Source organism: Lutjanus erythropterus, chromosome 7 (assembly GCF_056507025.1).
Source record: "Lutjanus erythropterus isolate fLutEry1 chromosome 7, fLutEry1.hap2, whole genome shotgun sequence".
In the NCBI taxonomy this organism is placed as follows: Eukaryota; Metazoa; Chordata; class Actinopteri; order Lutjaniformes; family Lutjanidae; genus Lutjanus; species Lutjanus erythropterus.
The window spans coordinates 11,152,770-11,177,500 of record NC_139323.1 but is presented as its reverse complement, the minus strand read 5'-3'; the positions used below and the strand labels follow the sequence as shown (position 1 = coordinate 11,177,500).

The 24,731-nt window shown below is 41.9% G+C and overlaps 2 protein-coding genes across 5 annotated transcripts in view; one reads left to right on the top strand and one right to left on the bottom strand.

Moving 5' to 3' along the window:
- Window positions 1-18,098, top strand: part of palld (palladin, cytoskeletal associated protein) — a 72,260-nt gene extending 54,162 nt beyond the window's left edge. For 2 of the 4 annotated variants that reach the window (XM_084722677.1, XM_084722676.1), the window contains 12 exons: window positions 4,705-5,388; window positions 6,984-7,128; window positions 7,478-7,579; window positions 9,896-9,934; window positions 10,885-11,106; window positions 12,115-12,264; window positions 12,930-13,018; window positions 13,865-13,997; window positions 15,581-15,788; window positions 15,889-16,054; window positions 16,166-16,299; window positions 16,403-18,098. In XM_084722677.1, coding sequence (XP_084578803.1) covers window positions 4,705-5,388; window positions 6,984-7,128; window positions 7,478-7,579; window positions 9,896-9,934; window positions 10,885-11,106; window positions 12,115-12,264; window positions 12,930-13,018; window positions 13,865-13,997; window positions 15,581-15,788; window positions 15,889-16,054; window positions 16,166-16,299; window positions 16,403-16,563 — 2,233 coding nt within the window. In that variant the 3' untranslated portion in view covers window positions 16,564-18,098. The remainder of the gene's footprint in view (window positions 1-4,704; window positions 5,389-6,983; window positions 7,129-7,477; window positions 7,580-9,895; window positions 9,935-10,884; window positions 11,107-12,114; window positions 12,265-12,929; window positions 13,019-13,864; window positions 13,998-15,580; window positions 15,789-15,888; window positions 16,055-16,165; window positions 16,300-16,402) is intronic. The other 2 variants (XM_084722678.1, XM_084722679.1) reach the window with 2 other exon arrangements.
- A 120-nt stretch (window positions 18,099-18,218) lies between these two features.
- cbr4 (carbonyl reductase 4) lies at window positions 18,219-24,462 on the bottom strand. The gene is made up of 6 exons (XM_084722680.1): window positions 23,973-24,462; window positions 22,484-22,630; window positions 22,033-22,153; window positions 21,495-21,631; window positions 20,337-20,471; window positions 18,219-20,253 (listed from the first exon to the last, which is right to left on the bottom strand). The coding sequence occupies exons 2-6, from the start codon at window positions 22,626-22,628 to the stop codon at window positions 20,075-20,077; spliced, it is 717 nt and encodes a 238-aa protein (XP_084578806.1). The 5' UTR covers window positions 22,629-22,630; window positions 23,973-24,462; the 3' UTR covers window positions 18,219-20,074.
- Between the last annotated feature and the right edge of the window lie 269 nt (window positions 24,463-24,731).

Below are 24,731 nucleotides of genomic sequence, written 5' to 3'. Positions count from 1 at the left end.
AGCGACAAAGAATATAAGAAAGAGAGATGGAGGTCTGTTCTGCTTCTCAAGCCGTCTGTAGATACCTCATAATGGTTTACACAAGGCACAGGCAGGTCAGGTTTTACAGCAGAGCACAGCTGGGATGAAAAGGCAGGACACAGTGTGTGTACAGCACTTTGTTGTGGTCAAGGCGGTCTGGAGGATCAGAGCTGGAGGCTACAGGGTCACAGAGTCTGGACGACCCCAGTCCTTTGCTTGATGTAAATCATTATGTGGGCCATAAAACTACTCATGCGGCTGCAAATTATATGAGCTGACCTTTTCACGCACGGCCTAATATGAAGCACGCCAAATGTCTAAAGTAGAGGCTAATCTAATCGGACAAAAATCAAATTCTGTTGAACTTTATTTAGTTGGAAATGTCAGTGCATTTTAATGAGGTTGAATAACTTGACTGTGTGTCAACACAAAGAGTGGAAAGAGTACTGAACATCTGCACTCAAGTGCAAGAAAAACTACTGGTGTTTAAAAGTACTTAAGTGACAGAACAAAGTATTCTTCTCAAAAACTACTCCAAGCATTAGATACTTTTTAACCACTAAGGTTTTATGCATTATCAATAGCAGGTATTCAATTAAAAGGAGTTTCTGCTTCTTCAAATCTTCAGTTTAAATTTCACTTCTCCTGCAATGTGGTCAGTGGTGATGCTCACCTCTCCAAACCTATGCCTGCTGCAGATGAAAGGTTTGGATATTGATCCAAACTGTAGGCCTACTCACTTTTGAATTATGAGTTTTTTATAAGTAGTGAAGTAGATTGCATAGTATAATGCATACTTAAAGCTATAATATGTAACATTTAAATATCTACATTTTTTTCATCAATGGTTAAACCCAAAGAAATGTATTTGTTTAAGGTAATGGTGCATCTCCTACGGGCTGCTGTTAGCTAGTTGCTAGTTGTTTTAATTTCTAGAAAAACATGGGATACATTGGATATGTTAGACAGTGAGAAAAGAATTTGGCGAACATGACTAAATGTTAATAAATCATGATTTAAGTCATATCAGGTAGATTTTCGTCTACACTGATGATTGTTTAACAATAAATAAAACAACCACCATGATGCCATGCTACGTCATGTCATGAAGCTGCGTCTTTTTTTAATACTTTAACATGAGAGCGACCCCTAGTGGCAGACCTTACATGATGTGCATTTAATTAAGAATAAATTTACAGACTTAGAAAAATACTTGTAAAGGTACAAGTACCCAACAAAAAGGACTTAATTACAAACTTGTTGCTTCCACCCCTAATCATTCATAGGATTCTTGACCGTTCTAAGAGAGAGAGATTATGTTGTGATACAGTGTAAGAGGCTGCACAGCAGTTTGGCTTTGTAATCAATGAAGGTGCTGTAGTTGTTTTATATAGAGAGCACCTTTTAAGGCAAAAGGCTGATATCAGTAACAGCAGTCCGGCTCCTGCTCATATGTGTATATACGTTTACCCATGTCAAAAACATAAGTGTTAAACAGAGCTGTTTTTCTACACAGATGGGCTTTGTGAAGGTCTTTGAGGTCTTTCTTGCTGAGGCAGTAAAGCAGTGTGTGTGTCGGGGTTGAGAGGGATGAGGCTGTGAGGAAATGAAGTGTGTTTCCTCTCTGCTGGAGCAGACGGGCAGGGTGCTTCTCCTCCGACGCTCTAAGAACACAGCCAAAAAAGGAATCAAACCGCTGCAGAGCTGCTGCGAGCCTCGTGAGCTGCCAAACTATTCCTGTAAAAGCACTCTTTTGGTGGAGGCCCGAACTGGAGACCTTCGGAGAATGTAAAGAAAAAAATGTATACAGAGAGGGGGACACGTTGAATTGATCGCGGTCAACGAAGGCGAAGTGTGAGGAGGACAGCACCAGGTTGTGACGTGCTGGAATGATTGTAATGGAGGCTTTTGAATTAACGACTATTTATTTGGGCATGTGAAGCCCCCTCTGGAGGGGAGCATATGACCAAAATAACTAGCTAGGACAGACTAATCAGTCATGTTGCTGTTGGCTTTGTTACACTATGCTGCAACTGTCAGTTTGGTGAAATATTCACTGGTGTTGTTTGCAAACGTATACGGAGTGGAGGCTGAAGGGAGGGGGCTCTCTCTGCATTCTCACAGTTGAAAAATAGTTGTAAGACTCCACTGATTATTCAACATCTGGAAAAGATTTGGGCACGTGAACTCGGTCCTGGTGGACTCCTGACAACATGCACCACTGGGATGAACAGTATATTCTGAACAGGCTGCCTGTGAAGAATTCATCAGTCTCACATACACATAACTGTATACTCCTTCAACCTTTCTCAAAGACCCATGTCCTCCTCCTGGTCCTCAAGGAGAGCCCCACTAAGGAGAGTCCACTCCTGTCATGGCTTTTAAAGTTAGTCCTCTTTTAAAGGTCCAGTGTGTAAGATTTACAGGGAACTATAGGCAGAATGTGGCAGAAATGGAAATTAATATGTGAATATGTTTTCATTCATATAAAACCACCTGAAAATAAGAAGTGTGAGAGTCTTCTTTTGTCATTTATTGAGTTTCTACAATCATAGACTTGCAAATGTTTTATCTTTTCCAGACACACATGTCCAAAAAGAAAGGGAAACCAAGCAACCCAAAAAGCAAAAACAAAAAGACAAACTAAACAAAAACAGGATGACGGTCAATTACAACACCCAAAAATGATACAAATGCACCCATATTTATGTTAATGACAGGAAGAAATTATTCCACACTTTGTCAGATTTCCCTTTCGTATTATTCACTTGAGCCAAGGAGGCAGTTTCCGTCATACGTTTAACCTACTCAGTGAATTCTGGGATTTTTGTGGTTTTCCAGTTTTGTAAAAATAAGTCTTACTGCGATGATGAAATCCGTTAACAAACCAAACTCTGCTTTAGTGGCACATAGTGGTAAAAATGCTTTATCCCCAAGAAGACATAACTGAGGGGAGTCTGGTATGGGCTGTTCTCTCTACATGTTTTTTACAATCTGCAAGTTCGCTGCTAGATGCCACTAAATCCTACACACTGGTCCTTTGAACCCCTCCTTTTCAAAGCAGAGCTTGTTTCGGGGATTTTGTGAGGAAATAAAAGCTTGCCGATGACACTACAAAATTTCAAAACCTCCATCTCTCCCACAATGACGTGACAGTGAATCAGCCAAGCCAGGGGAGAGACTGGACGACTACGCCTCTGTAAAAACAAAAAAAAAAACACAATACTTCATCATCGTGGCCCATCCCTGGCAATGACAAGGCAATGTTGCATTTTTGTTTTTGTCTCATTACAAAAGCTGCACCTCAGCCGTGTGGTTCAACTCTCAGATAGAAAAACAAAAAAATATCTGAGCATTGCACCAGTTCACAGTCCATTAAAGTAAACTGCTGCAGTGTTAAACAGAGCTGCTTTCTCACTACAACACTTATCTTCCCATTCCTTTACCATACTTGATGTATTGTCAACAGGCAGGCTTTTTAACAACTCTTTGTTAAAGGCAAGAGGCTGATAACCTATCAGTCGGTGCTGCTGGTGCAGCGGTTTCCTTCCCAGAACACACTCTAACACACACACAATTTGTCCACATAATACTGCTTTGCCTTAACCTCAGGCTTGACAAGCTATCGCCTTCAGGAAAAACAATTCACTTAAGTTTTTATTGAATACCATCAGACACACAATCATGTGCTGATGGCAACCTCAAAATGCTTTATGTCTTTGATTAATTTGCTGTGTTTCTGCCTCACGCGGCTGTCCCAACATTGTGATTTAACATTAAAACTTTGAACTAGCATTTAAACTCTCCATCAATTAAGCTCACATCTGGCATTTTGCATTTCTGCCAGTTGTGTTCTGACCACAGTTGGATGGAGACCAGGCAGGCAATGGTGTCATACATAAACTGAAAACAGCTGTGTGATTTTGTAACATTTTAACAAGTATGTTACTTTGTTACAGAGACCCCCCCCCAGTAACAAATGAACATTCCTTAAAAAAGCTCAGTCCTGAGTGCTGGACATGTAACGAGTATGATACCACTCTTGCTCATCTTCTGTGGTCCTGCTCAAAAGCGCAAGATCATTGAACAGACATTTTTTTAGTTATGTGCTCCACTAACAGTCAAGCAACCTTCGTACCTGAGTCAACTTTCCCCTTTTCCTGGTAACTTGTACCAGGAGCACAAAGTGAAAAGGGTCTCGTTTGCTGGGTAGGAAAATCCACTAGTCCACTAGTTTGCCCCTAGTGAACATACTGATTTGGTCAATGTGAGACTGTAACAGCGTAAAAAACTGTCTTTATTTTCTTCTTATTAACCAGGTGGAGAATTATGTTCAGAAATGCAGAAATACCTGAACTATGAATGGAGAGTCCGTAAGCTTATCAACTCCCAGATTGTGTGATTAGTTGACTGTATTTCTTATGCTAGTGTGAGGTTATTGCTAATTACGATTTATTATTATTTTAATTATTACACTTAGAAAAAAGTTGAGTAACCTTCAAGGTGACTGGCTTCAGATTTTTTGAGTTTTATGTCGAACTCTAATCCAAAAATTCTGATTTTAAAAAGTTGTTCACAGTGAACTGAAAATGACAATAACCAGTTGGTTATAAAAAAAGAAAAGAAAACATAAGATGACTTTATTTTATAAATGTCACTGATGATCCTTCTTCTCCTCTGCAGGAACGCATCCCAGCTGAAGCAGCTGCAGGAACAAATTCTATTGGAGCAGCAGGAAGCAGCCAACTGGCAGCAGCAGCAGCAGGAGCAGCAGAGCCAGGAAGTCCCGCCTCCACCTCAGCAACCACCTCAGGAAACGTCTCCACCTGCTCCGCCGTCTCCACCTCTCCCCCCTCCTCCTTCTTTCCAGGAGCTGGAGAGCAACACAGCCATGCAGGCCAGCACCTTCAACTACGCCCGGCCCAAGCAGTTCATTGCTGCTCAGAGCCCCGGCGGGGTGGGTTACGTGACCCAGTCCTCTGGCTCCTCAGGGTCCAGCCTGTCCTCCCCGCTGTCTCCTCCCACCTCGCACAAGCCCTTCAGCAAGGTCACCGTGCCCCCATTCACCAAGGCCGGCAGCGTGGAGTCTCCGAGCTCTCCTTCCTTCCCACCTCCGCCGCCGCCCTTCTTCAGCTCCAGTAACCTGTCCTCTCCATCAGGCCCCGCCCAAGACTTCCCTCCCCCTCCACCTCCCCCACCTCTACCTGTCTCCTCATCTCCGGCCTGCTCAGATATGTCCTCGCCGTTCTCTTCCGTCCCTCCATCCCCAGCCTCCAGCTTCTTGTCCTCAGTGCTGCCCTCCACGCCCTCCTCACCTGGCAGTCCTACAGTCAACGCTCTGGGCCTCCCTAAAGGAAACGGCACTGTGTAAGTGTTCCCCACGCACTTTCACACATTTTCTTTACAGTGTCTGTCAAGTTACATAAGTTTCCTCATACACAGTGTGTCTCAGGCGGGTTGAGCTCCCTGTCAGATAAACCTGCTGCCAACTGAAGGCAGCAGGCAAGATGTCTGCTAGATGGAAGATGACATGTTTACATTTTTATACAGCATGTTTATAGGAAAACACCAACTAAAGAGTCGCCTTAAACATACACACAGACCCACACACGCAGACACAAAAGTGCTCTCAAGGTGCAAGAGCTTCAGCCCCCATATGGCAAGAAAATATACACAAGGACCTCAGAGGACACTCAGATTTCAGTTTTGTAGTTTGGTGTATGAAGGTCCAGAGTTCCTCATTCGGCTCATATGGACTGCAGGGTTGCTGGATTTAGATTTCAGCTTCTGAATATTGTTAGCTGATAATAAAATCTCTTGTTGTTTAAATAATTCTCTTCTGATGGCAGTCCCAGAGGGAGAAATGTAGTTTTTCTGCCTCCATCAAGGGCATTCCACCTTCAACTCTCTGCCAGTCATTTTTCATCAGCCCCTCACTCACTTCTGCACTCCCCCTGTCAGCCTGGCATTCCTGCTGCAGTTGTGAGAGATAAGAAGACACATTGTGGAATGCTATAGCTGGACAGGTCCAGATAATGGTGGATGTGAGGGAGCCAGAGAGGAGCTAGAGAGGAAAGAGGAGTTAAACAGAGTGATAACCAGGGTGCCACGACTTTAATGTTGACTAAGGAGACCAGACATCCGGAAAAGTCCCTGTTTTTAACTGTGTGCTGAAAACAGACCACTAAGTGACATAATAAAAGGCCAGGCAGCAGAGCCTACCAGTGTGCTCACTATAGCAACTTCATAACACTCTTCTTCTACTAACTACTCGCGTGCACTAGTTTAAAAAAAAAAAAAAACACTGTGGAAAACTCAGCCAGAGGCTAGCATTTGTGGATTGAAACAGAACCGTCACTGCAAATGTCTTTTCAAGCCAGAGAGGAGGAGGAGGAGGAGGAGGAGGAGGAGCAAGACTGGATAAGAAGAAGAGTGAAGGAGCTAGAAAAGGAAAGGATTATAGAACCCACTTATGTATCATTACAGATAATATTTGGAGATAAAATACAACATGAGGCAAACAAATATGGGAATATGTTAACTAAAGTGATTTACCTAAATGAGAAAGATGGACGATGAGCAGGAAAAATTGAGTGAAAAGTGTAAGGAAAGTGAAGAAGGAAAGGACCAAAGAGAAGGAAGATGAGTGAAGTAAAGAGGCGGAAAACCATTGTAGTTTATTGAGTGCTCCATAGTGTTCTCACTGTGATTGATTTTATGAAACTGTAAACAAAGTTATATGGCACCCAATTTTATAATCTGGCCTGCAATAGTTTATTACAGAACAACAGTTACCATGGGTCAAAGTACATCAAACTGGAAATGTCCCTGTTTTTTATTTCATAAATATAAACCCTGGATATTCTAATAATATATTGACCACTAAACTGGAAATGTCATATTGTATTTCAGGAATCTGTTCAGCTTAATATTCACATAAGTTTGTTTTGTCCCTCTTTCAGCAAAGCGTTCCCCAAGAAGTCCTCAGTCACTAGGACGCCTCGCCTCGCCTCTGACTCAGACATCCAAGGATCCAAGGACGCCGTTATCCAGGACTTGGAGAGGAAATTGCGCTTTAAAGAGGAGCGTATGAGCAACGGCCAACAGGTGTGTGTGTGTGTGTTCATGTGTGTTTGAGCCTTATTTCACTACTGAAACAACTGTGTGTTTGCAGGAAGTTAGAGAATGAGCGTGTTCAGTAACACAGATTAACAAGTCATACAACCAGTGATGCAAGAAAACAGTTTTACTACCCACAAAAGTAAATTCAAACAAGTTGTTGTGTCATGCACCCTTAAATAATTTAATGTTTTCTCCATATGTAATGACATCCCCAATTAACACAAGAGATACAGTAGTTAGCTGATGTTGTGTGTGATTGAGTGTGTTGTGTACAAGTGTGTTTCCTGCAACTCACACACTAACCCTGGCTGACCCCATTAATCCCTGCTTCCAGAGGTTAACCTATGAAGAGAAGATGGCTCGCAGACTGCTGGGTGCTGACAACGCTGCCACAGTCTTAAACACACAGGACACAGAGGAGGAGCCAGTCACACAGGTACGGTGGCTCTTTATCAGGATCCACACACCCGGAGAGAAAAATCACACCTACACACTCACCTGAAATCCCACAGGCATGGAAACGTTTGACCAACATGTCTACACCAGCAGTGTTTACTTTCTTTTAACGCTAATCCCACTGTTGCATGTACACCACACAATCACCCTTCTGTTTTCTGTTTTGTCCTCTGATACTTTGCTGGTGTCATTCCGATCTTATGACTGCTGGCTTTCCTTTATATACTGTTGAATCAGAGTACACCCCCCACCTCCCTGTCCCTGTAAACACTGTTGAAGAGCAAGTTATGAAGCGGCATATAAACACTGTAAAGTCTTCCAGAGCCCTCCATAAAAAGCTCTGTTTATGCAAACTGGTAGAAACCAGTGTTGCTGCAAACATGCTGGGGAGTGACGCTGTTTGTCTGACTGTGAGCCACCAAGAGGTTCTGAGGAAGAGTCAGAGTGTCGCACCTCCACACAGTTTTGGTTGTTTATTCACAGATGAACTGGCATTTTTGGGAAAGCATTGTTTATGTTAAAAGAATTGTTCAGATTATTTGAAGTGGGGTTGTGTGACATACTTATTGATAGTCAAAACATATTTTAGCCACCTAAGAAAAGGTCCATCTTAAAACAAAATCATATCAGTTTAAGTGTATGCTATATTTAGAATATTTTCACCACATAACCTTGCTGTCAGACAGAAAACCGCTTTTAAACGAGCCATATATCGCCCCCTCCAAAACCACCAGACTCCTTTGGCAGAATCAGTCATTTTCACTGTTGGAACACAGAGTTGCTGGTTTACCGCTGCTTCAATCGCTTGGTTAGTTTGCATTATTGTGTGAGTTTGGTGTTTTAAAGCTTTAGTGCAGATTCACTGAAGTCACGTAATTTCACAAACTAGCTGTACAATCAAGGCAGTGGAAGACGAGCAACTCTCATGTTCTGTGCAGTAAAATAACGAGTGTGGTGGTTTTGGAGTGAAAATACATTAAATATTGTGTACACTTAAACTGATACTGATTTTTTAAGTGGCTAAGATACATTTCACTGCTGACCCTGTCACAACAGTACATAGCTTAGCTTCCTACACTGTTATTCCTCTCTGCTACTCCAAGTTAGTCGTATGTCAACTGTAAACTACTTAAGGTAATACACTGAATATTGATAAGTACCTCATACAACCCCACTTCAAAAACCCCAAACTATCCCTCTAATCCTTTAACATTGCTTATTTTCCACCTTTGGAGAAAACTATTGGTTGGCATCATATTTCAATAAATTTATTTTTGTCATACAGTAAAACATGCACTGAAGAATGGCAGCAGACAGAGTGTTAAAACTGGCTCTGAACGACACAGTGTTCTCCATTAACAGACAGCACACACTGCATACTTAAGTGAAGTCACAATGCATTTATAGTGTCCGTCACTAGAACACAAGCTGTGTCCACGTTGACACATGACATTGAGTTAGCCTGTTGGCATGAGGAGCGATCTGATTGGTTGTGGCACTGCAGCACTGCATGTCTCTGAACTCTAAGCATGTTTGTCATATTTTGATATTTGAGCATGTGTATTTGAATTGCAGTGGAAACTTCTTATAGTGATCACGCATGACAATGTCAAATAGATCACTATAGGCAGATGATTAGTATAACCAATTGTTTTTTCTGTCCATTTATTTCTCATACAGATTATCATCTAATTAACGTTTGTATTTATGTATGTGTTTATTACATGAATATTAAGTCAAGTCGACAACGTCATTATTTATTTAACTTTATTTACTGTTTAAATACAGTACAGCTGTTTCAAACACTTCACAAATTACTGTAGTGTATAATTCAAATACACTATTGCAGCTGCAGTACAGTGCTATATAAAATATAGCTCACTGCAGTTTCACTGCCACATCTCGTTGCCTTGTTTTTGGCAGCTACACTTTTCATTTAAAGAAAATTATTTTTTTTCCTGTCATGATTTCAATATGCATGCAACAACAGAGAGCCAGCCGGAAGCAGACAGCGAGGCAAAGTATCGTGGGAGTAAAATAAAAAGAATAGAATTACTGTACTGTAATTACTGTGAATTATTGAAACAGCATTTTGTATAAAAATAATTCTAAGTGGTTAATCACTGTTATCAGGATCACTATAAGCCATGTCCACTGTATTTGTTTTGACAGCTGGCAAGATTGAGCGTGCACACACACTGAAACACACAACACACACAGAATAACTGTCTCCTATCCTGTGTGATTCACTCTGATGTTAAAACTTGCAGACAAAACTCCCTTTTTCTCTCAACAGGAAGACAAGTCATCTGTCAGAGAATCTTTCCCTCACAAGGTTTTTAAAAACCTTTGTTTATCTCTGTCACTGGTCGCCTGGTTTTTCAGTCACTCTCTTTCACATGTCTGTGTGTAAATGCGCACACAAAGTCACGCTAAAAGCTCAAATGTGTTCACGTTGACCAGAGCAGGATCAGGCCACTGAATTAGCTGATAAGGGAACAAATGGCGCATAAGTGTTTCTGGTCTGTGTGGCTCCAGATTGACTGTGTAATCCATTCACAGGCAGGTGTGTCTGGTAAACACTGAATAGAGCTGATTGAGCATGTGTACAATTTGGCCTCTGCAACTTTTACACACTATTGTTGTTCAGTATGGGTAGTTTGACCTGATGGTGAAGCATGTTCAAGCTTGATTGCAACACAAGTCAGCACGTTTGGTTCTACCCAGATTGCATTCCTGTCCTGTCTGCAATGCATGCTGCGATGTTACCACATTTGAGATTTAAGTTAAAGTCACTTAAGATTTAGTGGGACACATGCTACAGCAGCTGCCTCGGCACTGTTACAGATAATCCCTCAGCAGATCCGCCACTTCTGTGATCGCTGTCATTCTGAGCGTCAGGGGTGAGTTCAGGAGGATAAATGCTGGTTCTGCAGCTGTGCCCGAGGCCTGTCATTATCTGTCTGATGTGTCATCAGACCACGCAGCTCTGCAGATGTTCCCTCTGCCTCAGCAGAGCTGCACTGGTGAGAGATTGATGGAAATGGTGGGAAGGAGGAGTGGCTCATCAGGGCAGAGAGAATAAGAGGATTGGGGGAAAGTTGGTAGTTTGGGTGACAATGAAGACAGATTAATGAGTGTGTTAAAAATTTGAAGCAGGGCAAACAGAGTTATACTGATGGCTTTCTGCACGCTCACTTGCCTTTGCCACGTGATCACAAGAACTTGGTGTAGAACTCTGTCCCAGCCTGCCTAAATCTCGTCCCCTCCATCTCTGGCGTGCAGGAATACAAAGTTTCCAGCTTTGAGCAGCGCCTGATCAGTGAGATTGAATTCCGTCTGGAGCGTTCTCCAGTGGAGGAATCAGACGACGACGTGCAGCACGATGAAGATTCTGCTGGCCAAGGTGTGGCACCATCCTTTGACCAGAAGCTCAAACACTACAAAGTCTTTGAGGGAATGCCAGTCACCTTCTCCTGCAAGGTCAACGGCGACCCCAAACCAAAGGTGGGAGATTTTACTGTACGTGTTACTGAAAGAATGTCATCACCCTCAATGATTAAACATCGCTGGCGATGATGCCAACATTAATATCAGATAAATGTTTGATCATTTTGAAGCATTTATTATGACTTGGCTTCCCCAAACGGGAGTCACTGATGTGTGATGTTGATGATGGAGGGTGTAGATGTTGTACATATGCTCTGTGTTGTGATAAGAGGAGGCCCTTTGCAAGAACACACAGTGGCCTAGGCTGGCTGCCTGGCTTTGTCCACATTAATGACGTGGTGATGACAGGCTTCAGAACGAACTGATGAAATCAGAGAAAAAACAGAGAGAAAGAGGGGAGAGATGGATGTTAAAACAATTTAGAGATGAGAATACATTTTTTTGTTTGTTTTGTTTTTTGTTTTTATGAAAAATTTCATCTGTTCAAGTTTGGGCAGTAAAAGCAGATCTTTTCTTCTGTAGACATTTTTCACAGCAGACATGACATGAAACGGCAGGATCAACACAGATGTTAGCAGTGATACTAATTGACCTTTCCCAAGTCTCCTTCTTTTTGCTCTGTGCTCCAATTGTCAGCTAGCTAGTTACATCTGATAGTTAATGTTAGCAAAATGCTAGCTGAAAAGCTAGCTAATTTACATTGATTGTTATCTAGCTTCTGTATTTGATAGTTCATCTTCATAAAAAGCTAGTTTAGTAGCTAGCTAATCTACATCAGTCACATTAATTAACTTACGGTGTGACTATAAGCTTGTGTCGGTTTTAGAGGTGCCCCAGCAACATCTTTTAATCTTAAAAGTTTTCATTTCAACACAGTATAGCACATCGCATCTCTATGTACATAAGCACTAAATGGAAAAGAACCTGTATAAGAATCACTGGTAACACCTGTGTTTACCCTACTGTTTCATATTAATATGGCTGCTGTGAGAACGGCCTGATTTTAGCATCAAGATCAGTCTGTTAAGTCATAACGTGTCTGACAGTTTTTATTATGTGTCACAGGTCTACTGGTTCAAAGACGGCAAGCAAATCTCCAAGAGGAGCGAGCACTACAGGATCAGCCGTGACGCTGACGGGACCTGCTCTCTGCACACCGCTGCAGCCTCACTGGATGATGATGGCAACTACACCATCATGGCAGGCAACCCTGAGGTGAGCAGACGGGTGCAGATACATGCAGTAGATGTTGTCTCTATTCCATATGTAATAATATAAATGATATATATTGAAGAAGGTCTGGATGCTTCCTCATAAATACCTTATCATGAGTAAGGTTATCCAGAAACAGTTTTTTACCTATTTTGGTAGTCTTCTCTCATTTTGCAGATTTATCAGTGATCATATCTTTAAAGTTTTTATTATTGTAAAATATGTTTTATAATATTTTTGTCTCATGTAATATACCCCTGGCTCTTGTTATTTTTTCTGTATACTGTCCTCTGTATAATGAATCTGTATTGTGTCATTTTGTTAATGATAATAGAAATAATAAGAGCAAACCTCTGCAGAGCTCTGGAAAAAAAACACAAGATAAAATATAATAGAAAATTCTGTGCATATTTCATTAAAAAAAACAAAAACAAAGCACACACACGTCTGTCTCCAGCCTGAAGAGGAAGAGGGCGTTGAATGAGACAGGAAACACTAAAGCCCTCACCAGGGTCAAACGTTCATGTGCTACAGGCTTTCTAACAGCTTTTTCCAACTCTAACACTCACTTTTTATTTCCTCCGCCCTGTTTGACTGCTGCTGGTGGTGCGGTGGAGTGTCAACACCTCATAACCTCTCACTCTCTGTGTCTCTCTTTTCCCTCACAGGGCAGGGTGAGCTGCACCGGCAGGATGATGGTCCAAGCTGTGAACCAGCGAGGCCGCAGCCATCGCTCTGCGCCCGGACACATGCGCAGGTGAGGCTCCTCGCTGACTGACATGAGAGGAACAGGAATCGATCTGTGTTTTTACTCGCTGGCACATGTGCGGCAGGCGGCCTGCCATCTGCACAAAGTCTGTACTCACTCACACTTCAAGCACAGTATGTTATTCTGACGTAAAACAGTCCGAGAAGCTGCTGTGAATACAAGTGTTTGCTGTGAGCTGAATCATCTTTGAACTGGAACGAAAAGCTCAGTGTTAATGAGAGGGAACACCTGTTTACTCTCTTCTGTTTTTCATTGCTCTAATGACCTTGTATATACAGTGGGCACTCCTCCAAGCCAAGATATAAAAAAAAAGCAGAGGATCACAGACACTCTTCACACAAAACATAAAAAAACCCACCTGTAATGTGTTATCTAGATGAACACTCCCTGAGCTGCGAGATGTTTTCAGTGAGAAGAGAGATCGAGATAACAATCAGTGTCTCTCTTTCCCACTCTCTTTCTGCTCCCTCCCTGGTTGACACCTATGGGTCCTGACCTGTCATGCAGGGTTGAGAGAGACTCAGAAAGAGCATGTGGAAGAATGCCAGAACAAGAAAAAAGAGAAAAGAAAGGCGCAAAATGTTCATATTATGTCTATGCAGAAACAATTTTTTGTATTTGGAGTCAGGATTTTCTATTAATTATTAGAGTATTATAGTAAATTACAAATATCACACATTATTTCTTAAATGTTCAGCATTTCCCAAACTCAGATTAAAAATATAAAATATTATATTCAGCTTAAGTTAAATTTTCACCTCTCATAAAATATAAATCAATTCAAAGTTGCTAATTTTTAATCCTAAATACTGTGTGATTCCTCCTCTCTGTCAGGCCCAGGTCCAGATCTAGAGACAGCGGTGATGAGAACGATAATATTCAGGAGCGTCACTTCCGCCCACACTTCCTGCAGGCGCCTGGTGACCTCATCGTTCAGGAGGGCCGACTGTGCCGGATGGACTGCAAGGTAAATACACACCTCTCACACTACCAAGGTACAACCCGTGCTGACATGCGTGTACAGCGTGATGAAAGGGAGAGGGAAGGTCAATGTGTAGCCATGGGGTGGCTGCAACACTTTCCACGTGAAATAGTTATTAATTGATCAAGATGAGGCGACTTCTGACTGCTGAAGTTCACGGTTTTCTTAGGATTAGCAATATTTATCACACAAAGACTCATCACTGGTAAAAGATTCATAGAAGAAGTCATCAGAGCATGTTTGGTCAGCTTTGAGACTGTTTACTGAAGGCCATTTTTAAAACTTAAAAGGAGAAAAGACAAATTATACACTATGTTTTTTGGTACGGTATGGCATGTCAGGTTTTTATACATGGCCGCAGTTTTAAGGCCTTTTTTTTCCAGGGCAAGTTATGCCAGAATCTGCCATTTTTACCTCAACCATCTGCCTCTTTACTTACAGTAAGATAAATCAGATGGGATCACAGTCTAAAATAGCAGAATAGCTTAGCTAACAGCCAACTTCTGCTGAAACCTTGTGTACTTCTACTCTGTAGGTGATCACAGACAGTATCTGATCCATGCTGCTACTCTTTGATAAAGGAAAGACAGGGAGATGGTTCAAAATAACTGAGACATGACTGGAGAGGAAAATGCCCGCACCAAAGAGAATATGTTAATCATAGTAATAGAGAAAGCCATTTCAGATCCGCCCTTTAATTCAGTGTCTGTATTGCTTTCAGGGAGGCTCCATGTCTGCGCTGCCAAAGAAACATTTCCCTCTCTGTGCATTCCAGGTTCTTTGGGGAATAAAAAACTAGTGCAGACGAGTTGTTTTCATCACTTCCGAATGTCTCAGAGCAGACAGGGAGAACACAGAGGTGTCATTTTTCAGGGATTAAGTGGGATCAGGTTTTCTGCAATTATTTCCCCTCACACACCTCGTGCTCATTTTCTCTCTTTATCTTCTTAGTCATCACCTTGTCTGCCTCCCTCCAGCCTGCAGCACTTAGAAACTCTCTGAAAACCGGTACATGTAATAAAATAAAACAGACCCACAATTAACTCACTATAAAAAGACTGCCTTTTTTATGCTCGTCAGAAATAAACAGTCTCCATTCCTTCTAAGCCCTTAATGTCAAGGATATTTATAGCAAATATTTATTTCCAGATCATTTGTGGCTTTACTAAACTTTCCATGCTTAAAATGTCCTAACTTCTAAAAGTGTATTGGGCCTCTTCCAGAAAGACTTATCACTGTTTAGTCTACTGATATCAGTGAATAGTGCTGTTCATTTGCACATTATAATGCCAAACATATGCACATCCACAGTGGCACATTTTCCAGGAGGCCAGGGGGGAGTGAGAGCCGTTTATTCCCATGACAAAGGCGACCAGCCTCCTCCAGACAAACACAACACAGACAGATTAACCAAACACTGCTGTTTTCATACTCCCAATAAACACACATTGCCTCCACAGAACACATGCAGCTAATTTCTCCGACTAAAAGCAGCACCAGCTGCGCTGCCAACAGGAATTCACACATTCGGTGCATTTTAATGTTTTCTGTCTTCTGTCCTCCTGTAGGTGAGCGGCCTGCCCACCCCTGACCTCATCTGGCAGCTGAACGGACAGACCATCCGCCCCGACTCCGCCCATAAGATGCTGGTGAGGGAAAACGGCGTGCACTCGCTGGTCATCGAGCCTGTGACCAGCCGCGACGCAGGCATCTACACCTGCATCGCCAGCAACCGAGCCGGGCAGAACTCCTTTAACCTGGAACTCATTGTTGCAGGTAAACACAGACACACAACAGTAGCGGGCATGTGGGCAGAAGATACATGTTGGTGTGATTTAGACCAAGAAAACATTAACTAACACACTCAATTCCACAGCTAAAGAGATGCACAAGGCTCCTTCATTCGTGGAGAAGCTGCAGAACACAAGTGTGGCTGAGGGTCATCCTGTGCGACTTGAGTGTCGCGTCACAGGGGTTCCCTACCCACAGATCTTCTGGAAAAGGGAGAATGAGTCGCTCACTCACAACACAGACAGAATCAGGTAAATAAAATGTGTAAAATAGAAGACAAAATAGCACTTCAGCACTTCATAGTGACTTATCATTGCAAGTCTGATCACTTCCCTTAACTTTGTGCCAATTTTCCTTCCCAGCATGCACCAGGACAACTGTGGCTACCTGTGTATGATCATCCAGCCGGCCATGAAGGAAGATGCTGGCTGGTACACTGTGTCAGCCAAGAATGAAGCCGGCATCGTGTCCAGCACTGCACGCCTCGATGTCCACAGTGAGTTTTGACTGCAAAAACATGTTGCTTGTTCAATCAAACAACTTATGACGACTCTTCCTCTCTATGCACCATTGACCCCCCCTCTCTGATCTGTCCTCAGCTCAGTGGCAGCAGCCTAACCTCCCCAAGCCCAAGAAGGTGCGTCCCTCCACCAGCCGCTACGCCGCACTGACAGAAAGAGGGCTGGACGTGAAAGCGGCCTTCTTCCCCGACTCCAGCCCGATGCAGCCCGGCGGCCTGGTGGAAAGTGATGACCTGTAGAGACTCCAGAGAGGCGCGAGGACTGCGACGTCACCCACCCCCCCAAATAAACCCTGAAAGCTGCCCCAGCACTCCTGGGACAAATATAACCTCGTCCACCTGAGGGACTCACTGAACTGCAGATACAGAACTAAAGGGTCGGTGGGCAGAGCGAGCTGGTGCAGCCGTGGTTTTCATGTTTTTTTAGTACAACACGACCTGTTATATTACAGAATTCATCAAGTTGTTTCCCCATGCTTCATTTTATCAACTGGACCTGGAGAATGATTGAAGTGTTTACCACGAGGAAAGACTGCTCATAAATATGCTTTCTCACATTTCATGAACTGTACGGTTGAAAAAGGCTTGTCTTTTTAAGTGCCTCTCATGTCTGTAAAGATAAAAAAACAAACAAAAATGAAACGAAACATAAAATTACTATGCATGTTCAAGTGGTGCCATTTGAAATACACAGACTAATACTGTATCTATACGAAGCACTGCACCAACTTTGTGTGGAGGTGGGACGTGCGGGAGGAAAGAAGAGACTGAATGACTCAAAGCATCATAGCTTTGACGAAGGAGATCACAAACTTGTATTATTACGTGGGCTTGTGTAGCACAGTGCTGATCTATACAGTATCCAGGTGTAGCTGGAGGATCATACAGTCTCAGTGTTGTCTGGTCAGAGATTAGCTTACAGATATTGGAAAAGGCCGGGCCTTACAAACAGTATGTTTAGTGTTTTTTTTTTAGCAAAAGAAATGAGGTTCGGGGAAAAAGAAGGCTCACACGTAGATGAGATTTGTTTGTGGGTGCAGCAGAACTTAAGGAAGGTCAGATCTTAACAGACACAGGAAGGGACAGCGATGGAGGAACAGCAGGTTTTTGTGATGGACATCTTTAATGTGGTAACACGATAGAGGGATGTGGTGAAGATGACAGAAAGCCTTGGGTCATTTTTGTGATTTTTTTTTTTCTTCTTTGATGGTTTATTTTAAAGTGTGAATTGAAATGTTCTCACTCGAGAGAGAGTGCTGTGAAAGGTTTCAGTGTATTTGTCACACACATCACAGATTGTCCATTTTATTTTTGTATGAGAAAAAGGACTTTACTTTCCCAACAACCTTGACATAAATTATATCAGCAAGCTTTTCTTTTCTGTATCATGAAGTTTTATAAATATATTTACTGCCTTAGATCACTTTTAGGCTGAATACAAACACTCTCTTTGCATGTTATTTTTGGACACTTGTACAGTGCCAAACAACTTTTTCAAGGATGTATAAAAACACAACTTTTCTTTCCCAGTATTCAGGGGTAGGAAACACTCTAAGCTGGTGAAAAGTGAATGGCAAGGTATATTTATATCTACTATTTTCAGCACCTCTGTAATACTATACAAAGTGGACATCTTTCTCTGTGTCTGTTCAGAGCTTTCATCAGCTGACAGTTACTGTGTTTGCACATTTCTATGCCAATCGATGCCTGTATATGGATTGTTCTCCTGATATTATTTTAGGTTATGAAAGTTAATAAAAATCAAACTCTTCAGAGACAGCGTGAGATGTTTTTGTAGACTGGCAGGCTCTTCTTATAACAATAGGAGAATGCCAAAAAACACACCATCATTCACAGTGGAAATACCGTTCCTGCTAAGAATGCTAATCACAGTATAACGTAACTCAATCTTTTAATAGAAAATACAACATTTAGGATACAAGAAGTGCACATTAAAGAGAAAGAGCGTGATTGAAGCTGCTCATTTAAAGTGACACTGTAGATTATTTTAAGTGAGTTTATGTGAGGTACTTATCAACAGTCAGTGTATTAGCTACAGTGGATGACGCACCACCAGTTTGGAGATGCAGAAGGGAGTACCACCATGGAGGCTAAACAATGTACTACCGCGGACAGGATCAGCAGCAAAATGTATTTGTAATGTGTATCAGTTTAATTGACAGCCTTTTTAAACAAGAAGCCGTCGTTATATGAGCCAAATATCACTTTTTCCAAAACAACCAGACTCCATTGGCAAAATCAGTAATTTTATCCTGCAAAACACAGGAGCTGCTGGTCTGCTGCTGCCTCTTATCTGTTAGTTTGATGGTGTTATTGTGTGACTTTCATGAATCCAAACTTACCATTTAAAACACCGGAGTTACACAATAACACAAACAATCTAACAGATTGAGGCAGTGGTAGACCAGTAAGTTCCTCTTCTGCAAGGTAAAATGACTGATTTTGCCAGTGGGGTTTGGTTAGTTTGGAGAGAGCAATATTTAGCTTATATAACGGCTGTTTCTCATCAGAAAGGTTGTCTGACAGCAAGATGAAGCAGTGAAAGTATAGCGTGAACTAATATTGATTTTTTTAGGCCAACCTTTTTTAAGGGGCTAATATACCTTTTGCTGCTGACCCTGTCCACAGCAGTGCACTGCTTAGCTTCCTACACCTCTACTCCTGCCGCTTCTCCAAAACTACCAGCGACTACAACTAATACACTGACTAAGTACTTCATACAACCACGTCAAATAATCTGAACTATCCCTTTAAAGTCATGGTTATGACACTGATGGTTGGTAACGGCATGTTTCAGAGACAGGAACAAGCAGCGCAGCATTTCAAATCTCATCACTGAGCGTGACAGTCACCTCCAACCTCATCCGTCCACACTGCAGGTCCAGAGCTGTAACCAGACACTCAAAACATTCCCAGAGCTAAAAATACCCCCCCCCCTCCCACCTCCACCACTACCTCTAATGTCCTCCAGCTGCAGCCCAACATGCCGGGCCTCTCGACAGGCCCCTCCAGAGGTGGGCTCGGGGCCGCTGGTGGAGGGGAAACATGTGCTGCCGGCTGTGAGGGGGTCTCCCGGGGGAAGTGAGGGGGACAAAACATGAGCGGGTGCTTTACAGTCATGGAAAAAAAGACCAACAGAGTTCAATCTACTGATCAAATTTAGGACCTCGGGGCACGAAGTTCTGGACGGGGCCAGACACTCTGGAGTCAGCGGCGTTAGTCACGACCGACTGTCACACACACACACACACACACACACACAAGGACACGCCTACTGTGGCTGGACAGAGTGACTCAGCAGAAAGGCCGGAGACAGAGAGCAGGAGGACAGTGATTGTCTCTGATAGATGTGGATTCATGTTGACTTCCTTTTTTCGGGTTGTGCAAAAGTTTTGTTGACTCTGTGTTTTACAGCAATAATTCTGACTAGAAAACAGCTGATGATTAACTGTATGTCCAGTCTCACACTCAACAACAGCAACATTCAGCTTCAGCCTTGAAACCTTACTAAGTGTAAATGTTCACTTTTTGTCACTTAGCTGCTCCTCGGTCATGATTAACAGACAACACACCGTCCCTTCATCTTGTTCTTTTGCAAGTCCCTCTACAGTCTCCAACTCCTCTGCCTTAAACAAGTCCATATTCAAGAAAAAGGCAGAGTGAGGCTTTCACCTGCCTCACTGCCATTGTTTTGATTGTTGTGGTAACTCCAGAAGACTGACCCAGGTCCCTACATGGCCAGCTGCAGGCCTCCATCCACCACCAGCACCTGTCCTGTAATGTAGGGAGACTCCAAAAGGAAGAGGACAGCCTGGGCGACCTCCTCCGGCTCACCGAATCTCCCCAGCGGGATGGAGCGCGCCCCGTCCTCTTCCTTCAGCCCTGCAGTCATGTCGGTGCGGATGAAACCTGGAGGTGAGAGTGGACGGATAAGGTGACAGAACAAAAGGCAGTTGCTGAGAGGAGAGGTGAAGTTTTGAGTTGTGTTGTACCTGGAGCCAGCAGGTTCACTCTGATGTTGCGTGAAGCAACTTCTTTGGCCAGAGAGCGTGTGAAGCCCTCTAGACCAGCTTTACTGGCACTGTAGACACACTGGCCTGCGTTCCCTTTCAGGCCCACAACCGAGCCTACAAACAACAGACAGACAACCACTGACAGAAATGTTTCAAAACACTTGTAGGAAAATAAATCACTAATGATGTACATTAGTTCCAATGAGGAGCATTCTATGAGACTGATAAATAACGATTTCCTATGTTCCAAGTCAAACATGGGCTTTAATTTATCTTAGCATGCTAATAAAATCAATTTGTAGAGAAATGTGCACATCATGAATGAAGAAAAAAAAAAACATTATGCTCTCTGTATGTGTACTCAGTGTGTGTCATCCTGGTCTGATTTCTGTACAAGATACCATCAGTGTTATTAAGTTGTCAAGTTTTAGAAAAAAATAATCAAAAAAACCCTGAATATTGTCTGGGATTATAAAGTCATAAATTTGAAAGAAAAAAAAGACATTTGCTGAGATAAAAAAAAAAATCTTTAAATTTATGGCTTTCAGAGCATATTTGAGTTTTTTCTCATAAATTTGAGTTTTTCTCTTAACAACTTACCATTTTAATCTTTAACTATTTCCCCCCTCTCCCAGCTACAGAGGACACATGTCCTCTTCCACAGAGTCTGGCACGTTGCACTGCCATGTTTCTACAGTAGCCCAGAATGGACAAACCAACTGAATCTAGATACAGGCTTTTGCATTTTGTGCAAATTTGGCAGCCACTGTAGGTTCTCCTACATACTTGGAAGAAGAGAGTGAGGAGAGGTGTTTGCAATCTTCAAGCTCACTGCTAAGATGCTACTAAATCCTACAAATTGGTTCTTTAATGCACATTAAGATGTAACAACAATGTAACTGTAACAAAAGTCTTCAAACCACTCATTATAAAAAACTATTGTCCAAAAACTAGTGATATTTGTTGTTAATGGCATAAAACATGCAAAAAATACATTTAAATCTAAATTTTACAAGTATGGGCCTTTAAAGTAACACTCACAAAGTGAATTTTATCAAAGAAGAAATGTTGTACGCTGCCACCTAGTGATCAAATTGAAAACATCACACTGATCATGGAGGACATTTAGTTCAGTACCTATATTAACAATAGCAGCTCCCTGTGTGTGCAGCATGCTGCGCAGTGCTGCCTTACAGGTCAGCATGGTGCCCAGCAGGTTAGTGTGAAGCAGAGCCACCATGTCCTCAGGCCTGGTCCTCAGTAACAGAGCATCCCTGAACAATCATACACACACACACACACACACACACACACACACACACACACACACACACACACACACACAGAATTATATTAATTGGTAACTATTTTGATAATCAATTAATCATTTTGAGTTCTTTTTGTAATTAAAAAAAAGTCTGAATTCTATGATTTCAGCTTCTCAAATGTGAGTATTTTCTGTTTTATTACAGGAAAGACTTGTAAAAATAGGTCCAAATGTGTGAAGCACACATGACAAGACTGTGACAGGATCAATTAATCGAGTAACTGAGAAAATAATCAACAGATTAATCGCTAATGAAAATAACTGATAGTTGCAGCCCTTTATGCCCATATATACTTTTGTACATGCAGCAGGGTATCAGCAGAGGAGCTCACTCGAGTGTCTGCTCACCTGTTGGTACCAGCTGCATTCACAAGATAAGAGATGTTTCCACAGGTCTTCTGGATCGTCTCAAAGGTTTTCTGCACCTCCTGCTCTTTAGAGACATCACAGCTGAGAGCCACGTGGTCAGCTAGAGAGCAGATAGAGACAGTCTGTGAATATGTTGATGCTTTCAAGACTACAGTATGTCCATAACAGCTGCAGGTACTTTAGGTCTACATTTATTTTATTTTATAGCACAGAAGCATGAGATCAGTGATCTGTGTGTTTGCACTTGAGATTAACAGGATATTGCAACAGATTTCCTTTAGTAGCAACTGCATCAATATTTGACCATTTATTTCATTTTAGCTGGTTTCTGAAAGCTCAGATTTCAGGGTGTTTGCAGAAACAAGAAAAAAACACCAACACAGGCAACAATGCTTGACTGAAAGAGTGACAAAAAACACGCTTCCCTTACCTCCATGTAGAGACGCAACAGTGGCACGAGCAGCATCTTGGTTCCTGGAGACAACAGCCAGCCTGCAGCCTCTCTCTGCCAGCAGGCGGGACACAGCCCTCCCAATGCCCCTGGAGCCCCCACACACCACCGCCAGCCTGGACATGACTGACGGAGAGACAGACACATCAACACAGGACTGCACTGGGGTACTTACAATAACAAAAACCCTACAGAGATTATGATACAATACATAACACATACAAAACAAATGATAATATATGTATAGAATCTGTAACAAAACATGGATATGATGTGACAGATGTAGCTAACACAGACCTAAATGTTAAAAATTTATATAACTCAGAAATACTGCAAAAAAACTATGAGGCGTAAAAAAATACTATAGGGAGAAAACTGGGGGCAATAGTAACAGGGGGCAATTCTAGCACACTCAGTTCCTCCAATCAAAATGAAGCTAGAGTGATGACACTCACTCTGTACCAGCCCAGTATAACTCTTTTTGGATGCACAATATTTTTCGTCATTTTACGTCAATGTTATCTCTAAGTTATTGATTAAAAATTAACATGAATAAACATGAATATGATAATATAAGTGCTGCCAGCTAGTATTCAGGATTTTATCGTGGCTGCAAGATCAGGGGGCAACTACAGCCACACGGCCCAATGAAAGCACCTTGTTTGTCCATGCTGATATATTTTACTCTTAGAAAAGGAACATATTTAATGAAATTAAAATGTAAAACTACTGTAACTTAAATTCAAATTATTAAAATCTAAATACCACTAGAATAGTTTCCTTTTCTGCAAAAATATAAATAGACTTCTGCTTTGAATGCATACGATACCTACAACAATTTGAACCACACCAAGGGGGCAGCTGTAGTACTCTGACTATGGCTGTGTATTGACAAACCATATAGGGGTTACAATTTGATACAATGAAATATACTGTGAAACTGTAAGCAAGGTGATATACCTTATTAATTTTAAGGAAGCATAGTATAAGTATAGTATTAAAAACACACCACTGTATTTGTAACATTTCCAGTTAAAAACTTTTTAATGTAGAACAGAGAAGCAAGAAAAGAACACTGATGTCTTGTTGTGAGTTCAAACAACACAAAATGAACCACTGCCACAAACCTTGGCATGTGTCGAAATATCCTGATACAGCAATTTGAGAATCAATACAGTTTTTGTGATATTTTCTTACACTCCTAAGTCTGACTTGTTGCTTTGAATTTAATATTATAGCGTTGTTCTTATGTGTGAAAATATATTGACTGTATTATCAGTTAGTCCACATATATACGTTTCTTGCATCAACAGATGACTCATGTTTCATGCAGTCTGTGAATTATGAAGGCAAAAGAAAAAAATGGACAACTGTCCCTTGTCTCCCCTACAACTGGGTACACTGCTGACTACTGCTGCTGTACAACTACGACTGTGCAGTAAATTAGACAGATCTAGTTGTAACTTACCTTATTTTAGAGTGTTGTTTTCCGTCTGACAAAACCTGCTCCTCTTTAAGGTTTAGTAGCAGAAAATAGTCTGAAAACGAGCAGAGCCTCTGCTCATGGACGTCGCCATGTTTGTTCTCCGTGTTGTTGCGTCGCTCCTGATTGGTCGATAGATGGCGCGGTGGACACACAGAAGAGGACAGAACAGGACAGCTGTGGACTGTCTCTCGTCAGTTACAGTCGACGTCTGTGTCTTTGAGTTTTGCTGTTTGTGTGAGAGCCTCTTAGCACCCTAAGTGCACGTTAATATTTGTCCACATGGACGCAAACAGCACAACAACCGGACATTTTTACCTTTATTTTGTCAATTTAATTGGCTTTATTGGCACGACGTTTTCAACCAAAGTAAAAAGTTGCTTATACACAATGGAATATAAATAGTAAATAAAAATTAAATTAAACCACGGGGGGGAAGTCAACAAAGTTTTACTTTGTGACATGTGATATATTGTCCTGTCACTTCTACTGTAGTCTGTCTTCTCTCTGAAGGGTTTGAATTAGTCTTTTGAGAGGGAAAGTCTGGTTAAATTATCTGTGTTAAAGCTACCAGTTCAATCATTTAAGACATTTAAACAGTCCAGTAAATTTAAAGTTCCAGTACCACACATTACTTCCTTGTACATATGTTTGCAGTAGACCATTTTAAAACAGCAGCTGAACACAGGTGTTTCTAATGAGACTAATTAATGTTCTGTTCCATTCAGTTCAAACAGAGTCAAC

Coding starts and splice junctions, on each gene's coding strand:
- cbr4 (XM_084722680.1), bottom strand. CDS start 22,628: ATGTCCAGGCTGGCGGTGGTGTGTGGGGGCTCCAGGGGCATTGGGAGG. Junction 21,632..22,032: donor AATGCAGCTGGTACCAACAG/GTGAGCAGACAC, acceptor ATGATTGTTCAG/GGATGCTCTGTTACTGAGGA. Junction 20,472..21,494: donor AGCTGCTATTGTTAATATAG/GTACTGAACTAA, acceptor TGTTGTTTGTAG/GCTCGGTTGTGGGCCTGAAA.